General features: G+C 22.5%; 2 protein-coding genes and 1 pseudogene across 2 annotated transcripts in view; 1 reads left to right on the top strand and 2 right to left on the bottom strand.

The window, feature by feature from the left end:
* Positions 1-86: 86 nt before the first annotated feature.
* On the top strand, positions 87-3331 carry DDB_G0278303 (annotated as a pseudogene; the record flags this gene model as incomplete).
* Positions 3332-3561: 230 nt separating this feature from the next.
* DDB_G0278301 (hypothetical protein) lies at positions 3562-7438 on the bottom strand (the record flags this gene model as incomplete). Its single annotated transcript, XM_637181.1, has 5 exons — positions 3562-4176; positions 4269-5836; positions 5917-6734; positions 6826-7129; positions 7297-7438. The coding sequence occupies 5 exons, from the start codon at positions 7436-7438 to the stop codon at positions 3562-3564; spliced, it is 3447 nt and encodes a 1148-aa protein (XP_642273.1).
* Positions 7439-9069: 1631 nt separating this feature from the next.
* DDB_G0278299 (hypothetical protein) overlaps positions 9070-10275 on the bottom strand; it is a gene marked incomplete at both ends in the record, with an annotated part of 2104 nt that continues 898 nt past the window's right edge. The window contains 3 exons of the mRNA XM_637180.1: positions 9070-9596; positions 9687-10143; positions 10250-10275. The exon at positions 10250-10275 is cut by the window's right edge and continues 898 nt beyond it. Of these exons, the coding sequence (XP_642272.1) occupies positions 9070-9596; positions 9687-10143; positions 10250-10275 (1010 nt within the window). The remainder of the gene's footprint in view (positions 9597-9686; positions 10144-10249) is intronic.

Raw genomic sequence — 10275 nt, 5'->3', positions numbered from 1 at the left:
AATAAAATATATATTATTAAAATTAAAATTTATTATAGGATTATGGTACTCCAACTGGTGATCCAACCGAGGTAGAATCTGTTTCAATGGTTTTTAAAGATCATCATTCAAAATCAAATCCATTAAGAATTGGTTCAGTTAAAACCAACATTGGCCATATGGAAGCAGCAAGTGGTGTTGGTTCATTTATTAAAGTTTGTTTAAGTTTAAAATATAAAAAATTCATTCCAAACATTCATTTTGAAAGAATCAATCCAAAAATTAAAATTGATGAATGGAATTTAAAAGTTCAAACAGAATTAGAAGATTTTCCAAACAATTTAAAAATACCAGTTGCAATTGGAATTAATAATTTTGGTATGTCTGGATCATATGTTCATTTAATTTTAGAAGAACCTCCAAGATTTATTGAAAAAGATAAAAAGTGAAAATGTGAAAGAAATTATTTAATCCCATTTTCATCAAATTCAATAAATTCTTTAGATAGATATTTAAATACAATTAAAGAAAATATTGGTTCATGTTCTGGAAAAATGAAATTTAAAGATTTTGTTAAAAAGCATTGTTTATCAAAAACAATATTTTCTGGTGCTCGTAATATTGTATCGGTAAATAATTGGAATGATTTAAATGAAATTGAAAAATCAATAACTTTATCTCCATCAACAATTTCAGATTTCAAAACCAGTTAAACAAACATCAATCATATTTGTTTTTGCAGGACCTCAATATATTGGTATGCATAATGAATTATATGAAAATAATGAATTATATAGAAACACATTAATAAAAGTTGATAAAATGTTACCAAATCATTTTAAATATTCTGTATTCCAACATGTTAATTCATTATCAGCAAATAGTATTGAAATTAATAACCAATAAATGCACAATCATATCTCTTTTTTTTACAAATTTCAATAGTTGAATTATATTAAAGTTGGGGTATTGAACCATCAATTATTTTAGGTCATTCCTTTGGTGAAGTTGCAGCCGCATATTGCTCAAATATTATTGATTTGGAAACTGCATGCACCATTTCTTACTATAGAGCAATGCTTCAAAATAAAACTGTAGGATGGGTAGAATGTTATCAATTGGTTTAAGAGAAAAGGAATCAATAAATATTCAAATAGTTATCCGAATTTAGAAATTTCATGTTTTAATTCTGAAGATTCAATCGTAGTTTCAGGTGATGAAAATGAATTAAAATCATTGTCAACTATTTTACAAAATAATAATATATTCTCTTCATTATTAAGTTCACTCACTGCATTCCATTCATCAAAACAAGAAATTATTAAAGATGGTTTCTATAACCCAGATTTAATAAATATGAAATATGCAAATAAACCAATGAAGGTATTATTCTCAACTCATTATGGTGATCAATTAACTGAAAAATCACAAATGAATGTTGATTACATTTATAATTATATTAGAAATCCTGTACAATTCAATAAGGCAATTAAATCAATATTTGAATATTTAGATAACCAACAAGATTCATCATTTAAAAACCCAGTTATTATTGAGATAGCACCAACTCCAACATTAGCATATTATATTAAAAAATCAATCCCATCAGATAAAAATTTGAAACCATTAATTTTGACAAGTTTAAATAAGAAGATGTCTTCTCAAATTGATTCTTTTAATTCAACAATCATGTCGTTGAATAGATTTGGTTTAAATTTAAATTTTGAAAGTCAATTTAATCAAAAAGAACTAAATGATAAATTCTATAAGGATTCAACATCATCGCTACCAAGATATCAATGGGATGATGAAATCCATTGGTCATATCCATTAAAAAGTAAAAAGAAAATTTTAGAAGGTCCATCAGTTGATATTTAAGGTAGAAAATCAATAAATGGTGTCGAAACTTATCATTCAATAATTGATACATCAAATAAAATGTATAAATTTTTAAATGATCATAGAGTTAAAGGAAAAGTTTTATTCCCAGGAAGTGGATACATTGATAATATATCGAACATTTTCAAACGAAAAGATATATTAATTCATAATTTAAAAAATTACCAGTTTTTATCACTGAAGGAAATAGATATAAATTACAAACAAATTTATTCCCAAGTTCAAAAAATAAATACAAAGTTGAATTTTATTTTAGAACTGATTTAACAACGAGAGCATTATTACCACAAGAAATTTTTGCAAAAAGAAATATCTATAATCCACCTTTAGGTTTGGAATGTTCTGGTATCATAACAAAAGTTGGTTCTAAAGTTACCAAATTTAAATTAAACGAGCAAGTAGCCAGTTTAATTCCACATTCGTTTAGTTCGTTCATAAACCAACCAATATATCATTTGTTGAACCAGCATCAATTCCAATGGTATATATGAGTTCATATTATTCACTATATCATTTAGGTAGATTGGAAAAGGATGAATCAGTATTAATCCATTCGGCATGTGGCGGTGTTGGTTTGGCTGCATTGAAATTATTAAAATCTAAAGAACATTGTGGTAATGTTTTTGTAACAATTGGTGGATCAAAAGAAAAGAAACAATATCTATTAGAAAATTATGGTGATATTATTACAAAAATACTTTCAACTGAAACAAGTTCACTATCAAAAAGGTTTAGTGATAGAATTAAAGAAATTAATGGAAAGGGTGTTGATTTGATTTTAGATACTTTATCAGTTGAATTTTTGAAATATAATTTTGATGCATTGAGTGAAATTGGAAGAATTTCATGTTTATCAATGACTCAATTAATTGATAATGATAATGTTGATTTAAATAATTTCAAATTTAATGTTGGTTATAATACAATAGATATTGAAAGAGTTTGTAAACATAATCCAAGAATTACTAATATTTTATCAGAATAATTTAGAGATATTGGCAATAGTAAATTAGAAATGATCCCAATTTCAGAATTTTATGTCGAAAAAACAAAAAAAGCAATTTATTATGTTAATGATAGAAAACACATTGGTAAAATTGTTGTTGATTTCCAAAACTTTGATCAATTTATTTCAAACTCTACAATTAATAAGACCATTATCAAAACAAATTATGAAATTAATTCATTACCATCAACTTTATTAATTACTGGTCAAACTAGTATTTCACCAATTATTACAAAATGGATTATTAATCATGCACCAAAACATTTAAAAGATATTATAATAATTTCAAAATCAAGTTGTAAATGGGAAGTTAAAAAACTAATAAACCAAAATAGAAATTCAAACTATGATGATTTAAATAATTCAATCAATACATTCTACAATAATAATAAAAATGTTGAACCAGTTGCATCAATTATTCATTTGGCAACAATTTATGAATATTGATTCACCAATATTAGATATTGATAAGAATCATTTAGATAGAACATATGATCCAAAAGTTGTTGGAGCATATAATCTATATAAATTATCATTACCTATGATAATAGTAAAAAATATCTATATTAATTAATATAGATATTTTTTACTATTATCATAGGTTTTTTTTTTTTTTATTTGTTTGCTTAAATTTTTTTATTTTTTTTTTTTTTATTTATTTATTTTTTAATTATTATTTAATTTTTATTTTGAATTGGTTGTTGAAGTGACATTTCAACAATACCTTGAACTTGGAAAAATGGATTTGAAAGTAAATTTTCATTATTGTTATCTCTTGCTTTTTGAAGTAAACGAGTCAAGATAGAACGATATTGTTCGGGTGAATCATTTTCCAATTGGGTCAATAAAAAGTAACTTGAATGGTAAGCGATTGGAGTTGAAAGATCCGATAATAGATTCTTAAAAAATCCAATACCACCAACTTTTAATAAATCTTCACTATCTTTACAACGTTGAATTAGAATGTGTAACAAGAATAGTCTTTGCTCTTTAGTATTTTCACTGTGTTGAATATTGTTGAATAGATACTGAATGATATTGATATTAAATAATTTCAAAAGTGATAGGGATACCACGAATTGATTCGTTAAAAACAATGAATAATTTGTATCTGGTACCGACTCTTTCGATCTTAATAAACCTGTACCTGCTCTCTTGTAAATCATATCAAATAAAATATCAACTATATACATAAGATTGTTTTCTGATTTTTCACCTTGAGAAATTAATCTTGTAAATCTTTCATTAAACATATCAAATATTTCACTTGTTTTAGTTTCATTTATTGACAACTATAGTTGATATATAATAAAATATTTAATTAATACTTTTTAATTTAAATTTTTTTTTTTTTTTTTTTTTTTTTTTTTTTTAAAAAACTTACTCTAAATTTTGATAATAATAATAATCTTTCAGTTATTGAAATATAAATTCTTCTTAATCTTGTACTTAAATTTGAAGCCAATTGAAAGTAAATATTAATGGAGAAATTAAAATGTGAATAATTTTCATCTTTATCAATTAAAACTCTCTTTAAGAGTAAGAATAACCAATTTTCAGCGTTGAATAATGATTGTTCATCATCTTCATTTGATAAGGAATCAGTGAGAATTTGTTGATATTTCTCTGGTATCTCTTGACAATCGATTATTAATCTTTCGAAATTTGAATCAACACTTTGATAACGAGTTGCAAATTCTTCAAGTTTCATTGTGAACTTTATGATTAAATCTTCGTAACTATAGGAGGAATCATGTTTAGCCTCTTCAGAAGTGTAGAGAAAAAACTTTGAAATAAAACCATGTTCTGGTATACATTTGAAAATTTGAGTGAAATAATGAGAGGCATCAGATCTTCTAAAGAGTTCTAATAGCAATGGTGATTCATTTACAATTTGAGCTTCAACAATGGTTTGAGTCTTTAAAGCTGTATGAAGGACATAATCAAATATAATTACAAATAGGTTATTCTTTGCTTCGCTTGATCTAACGGTAGTATATAACTGTAGTATGAATTGAATACCACCAACTGCATTAAATTCTTCTTCATTTAAAAACAATAGATTATTTTGATTGTTTATATGATTACCCATTGGGTCTTTGTAAAGAAAAGTAGCCAACATTCTAATTAATACTCTTCTAACGCTATCACTCATTAGATCTTGAATATTTGATAAGAAAGCTGCAATCATTTGAGAATTCAATTGGAACAATTTATCCTTTAGAACTACACCTTCTTCTGTTATAAAAAACAATACACAACTTAATGATTCTGACCAAGTTCTTTCATCTTTTTCTTTATTATCAACTAAATATTGAATCATTTCAATTACTATTCTAAATATTGACTCGTGTAATTCTTGTATCATTGATAAATTATTATTATGTTGTTGACTATTTGAGTGGTGGTGGTGGTGTTGTTGTTGTTGTTGATGATCTTCTAATCTTAATTCTGAATATAGATTAATATGAATTGATAAATTGAATAAAATATTAAAAGTATGAGCACGAGTATCTCTATTTACACTTGAAATGAATTGATGAAAGTAATTTGAAATCAATTTCTCTGAACTTTGAACGACTAAACCGTCACGACAATAAATATCCAAAATGATCTTTATAAATATTTTGGTTGCAATTGATCTATCTTGTGGTGTTGCAGGATTAATGATAACTCTAACCACTTGAGTTATCTCTTGTTCAGTGATTTTCAATGGCTCTTGATCCTTATAGTATTTATATTGAAATAATGCTGGTTTTCTTCTTCGAAATGTATAAATGGTTTGATCTTTCTTTTCCGCTTTCTTTTTAGATTCTCTAACTATATTTATTCTTGAATGATTTTGTGAATCATCTGGACATTTAAATATATCCTTATTAACTGCTTTTGGACTATTCTCATTTTGACTATTTAGTCCACCAAATGGTGAATATGTTAATAAACTTTGTGCTTCTAGAAAATTATTATTAAAAGAAAAAAAAATGTTAGGTATATTTTAAAATATAAATGAATTAATAAATTAAACTACATACTAATTTGAGATTTTGAAGAAGCTTTAATAGACATTAAATCTCTTATAAAGCCATCAACTAAAAAGTTAGGTGAACCACTACTTGAAACTGAACTTGTACTTTCTTTTAATATATTACTATTTGATCCTCCAAGCTGATTTGAACTATTACTTAATCCATTATTATTCTGATGTCCAACAATACTTAAATTTGACCCAGTTAATATAGAATTTTGTTGTTGTTCAATATTATTATTATTATTATTATTATTATTATTATTATTATTATTATTATTACTACTATTGCTATTTATATTTGATACATGATTATTATTTTTTGATGATATTACAGATGATACTAATGTTTCATTATTACTATTATTACTATTAATGGACGCAGATATATTACTATTATTATTGTTATTGTTATTATTATTATTATTATTACTATTACTATTGCTATTACTATTATTATTATTATTATTATTATTATTATTATTATTATTATTATTATTAAGATGTGACGATAAAGTCGGAGATAAATGATTTTGATTTTGATTTTGATTTTGATTATTAATATGATTTTGATTATTATTTTGACTATTACTTAAAAGGGTATTTTTTAAAGGTGATTCATTTTGTGAAACTGGTGATGATGATGATGAGGATGAATTGGATGATGTAGTTGATGATATTGATGTTGCTAACATATTACTTAGATCTAATGATGAACGTTGAAATGAAAAATCATCTCTATTGGTAACCTGTGAATTTGACGCTGAATGACTTCTATACCTTAAAAATCCAATACTTCCACTATTTGTTTTTTTATGACCACTGCTTTTAATAAATAAAAATAAAATTTTTAAAAATATATAAGTAAAATATTTTTTTTTTTTTTTTTTGAAGATTTTATAAATATAAAAAATACCTATGCTCAATACCATGACTATTATTTAAACTATTATTATTTATATTATTATTATTTAAAACCAAAGTTTTCTTTATGTGATCATAACTTGGGTTTTGTTTAACTTGGTTAGCAATGAGTGCTCTTATATATGTAATTGTTTTTTGAACCAATAAACCACAAGTAGGCGAAAGTAATAAGAAAAAACTATCCAAATCTAGTAATATCTGACATGAAGGTGGATGTATTGCTATATTATTCTTTATTAATTTTAATATTCTTGATAACACCTGTTCATAATTTGATCTTTCATTTCTAATTCTTTCTATTAAATTTATATAAACTAATTATATGTGGTGTGTGTGTGTGTATGTGTGTATGTATGTGTGGTGTTAAAATTTTAGAGTTGAAAAAATTAATTCAATATATTAATATATAATAATTTATAATATAGAGAATAAATGATTATTATTAGTAATTGTATAAACATACCTAAATCTACAGTATTTGGATCATCCAAATATTTATTTAGTGCAAAAGATGCCTCTGCACTTGGCATTGTACCATCGGGTATACTGTTTTGTTGAACAACATTCCTAATGATTTGATTTATAATCTTTTTATTTCCATTCATTCTTAAGTTTTCTATTTATTATTATTATTATTTATTATTTATTATTATTATTTTATTTTATTATACACGATTGATTTGAACTGCTGAATTTTTTTTTTTATTTTTATTTTTTTAAAAGAACTAAAAAAAAAAAAAAAAAAAAAAAAAAAATTAAAATTTTTTATTATTTATTATTTCTTATTTTTATTATAATTATTATTATTATATTATTAAATTGTTATATTATCACCCTTTAAGGATAATAAAAAAAGAAAGAATTGTATAATTTTTACAATTTTATATTTTTTATTTTTTTTTATTTTTTTTTTTTTTTTTATTTTAAAAAAAAAAAAAAAAATTTTGTATTTTTATACTTTTAGACCAAATTGAATTTATTAGGGACCAAATGAGATTCTGTGGCAATATTATTATTATTTTATATTATTTTAGTTATTTATAATTGATATTTATTTTTTTTATTATAATATATAAACATAAATTTCCTATATATAAATTATAATTGTTTATCTAAGATTTTTTTTTTTTTTTTTTTTTCTTCTTCTATCTACAATTAAATGTGGTGTGTCAACCCTTTGTGTGAAAAAAAAAAAAAAATTAATTTCTGAAAAAAAAAAAAAATAAAAAAAAAAATAAAAAAAAATAAATTTTTTTTTTTTTTTTTTTTTTTTTTTTTTTTTTTTTTTTGATTAAAAAATTAAATAAAAAAAAAAACAAAAAAAAACAAATAATTTTAAGTGGTTTACTGTGTCCATCAACAATTATGATGTTAACATTTGAAAATTATATAAAAGGAAGTTATTGTTTGATTTATTTGTTTTTTTTTTTAATTAGTATTTTTTTTTATTTTTTTTTTTTTTATTTTTAATTTTATTTTTATTCCAACAAATCAAAAAATTTTTTTTTTTTTTTTTTTCGAGGTTACCAGTGGTATTCCCAAAAAAAATATCTGATTTTTTTTTTTTTTTTTTTTTTTTTTTGTTTTTATATTTATTTATTTATTTTATTTTGAGATTTTGAGTAATAATTAATTATTCTGGAAATTTTGAACTTCATTTGACTTTTATTAAATGAAAAAACTGGTTAAAATTAAAATTTTTTTGGAAATAAAACAATTGTGACAAAATTAAAATCACAAGATTATTACTACAAAACAATACTTCAAAATATATTATTATTGAATATCTTTTTTTAATATTGTTAAAAAATAATATATTGGCGATTAAGTCTTTTTTTTTTTTTATGTTAATTTTAATTTAAATAAAATACTTTTAAACACATATATATGAACAATTGGTAAAAAGATTGTTTATTTTCTTTTTAAATTTTTTAAATATTTTTTATTTTTTTTATTTTTTTTAAAAAAGAAATACAAAAAAAAAAAAAGATAAAAAAAAAAAAAAAAGAATACCTTTTTTTTATTTTTTTTTTTTTTTATTTTTTTTTTTTTTCCATAAATTTTAATCAGTTTTTTTTTTTCATACCAAAAAAATAAATAAACACCATAAATAATTGTATAAATACTATACATAAAACTTATTGATGTTTTTTTTTTTTTTTTCTTTCTTTAATCATTTTTTTTTTTTTTTTTTTGTTTTTTTTTTTTTTTTTTTTTTTTTTTTTTTTTTTTTTTTTTACAAAATTAAAATTAGAGTCGATAATATTGAAATAAATGATAAAGTAGTTGTTAATGCAAGAGTATTTGTAAAATATAATGAATTTTTAGATGGTGAAGAAGAAGACATTGAACCATTACTGGAGCAAACTTCTCTTTGGTCATCCTCATCGACATCCATACTATTACCGGCATGTGATGATAAATTATTTTCGTTATTTATACTATTATTATTTGAATTACTTGTAGTTGAAGGATTACCATTATTTGATGTTGTTGTTGTGCTAGTAGTACCATTCTCTTTCATTATATTTAATTGATTTTTTAATTGATTTGAAATTTGAATTTTCCCATTTGAAATACAAACGGATGTAGCTTGTAAATCAGTTAACTTTTTGGCAATACATAACCCATTCTTTGTACTACAATCATTTTCATCACAATCTGGTCTTATAAATTGTCTTAGGAATGAATTTGCCAATGCTCTTGCATTCTTTAACTCTATTGAGTCACTTGGTTGTTCAGATAACCAATTTGCACAATGAGCTATAAAAATAAAATTAATAAATAAAATTAATAAAAATTAAAATAAATTTAAATATATAAATAATAATAAATAATAAATATTATAATTACATTCACCAGGTATATGAATTTGTTGTGAAAATGGTAAGGAAACAGATGGATCAATTGAAAGGGTACTCCAAGGATCATTACCACAATTTGTGAATAAAACATTACTTATATATTTAAAATTTGTTGAACCATAGACCATATTAATACGATCAACGGTTGGTCTCATTGCTCTACCATATAATGTTTTACAAACATCATTTTGCCACCAACATTCACCCAATGATTGTGGTTTAAAAGAGTCTGGTCCTGATGGTACCATAAACCAACCATACTCTCTACATAATTGCCATGTCCAAGAACGTGTACCAGAATAGTCAATTTCATTACTTGCAAACTCGTATAAATTATAAGCATCACATGAGACATTTTGAAATAAAAACATATTCTTTACATAGGATGAAAACATATCTAATAATGCTTCTGAACTATTGGTTAATTTTACAAATTTTGGACAAAACTATAAAATATATTAAAAATATAAAAAATAAAAAAAAAAAAGTAAATTAATAAAATATTATATATATTTTTTTTAATTAATTAAATAATTAAATAATTAATCATACACCAGATATAATTTTAAATCTTGCAT

The sequence above is a fragment of the Dictyostelium discoideum genome (assembly GCF_000004695.1).
Source record: "Dictyostelium discoideum AX4 chromosome 3 chromosome, whole genome shotgun sequence".
NCBI classification, from domain to species: Eukaryota; Evosea; class Eumycetozoa; order Dictyosteliales; family Dictyosteliaceae; genus Dictyostelium; species Dictyostelium discoideum.
Note: the sequence above shows the minus strand (reverse complement) of the source record. Positions and strands in the feature narration are given on the sequence as shown.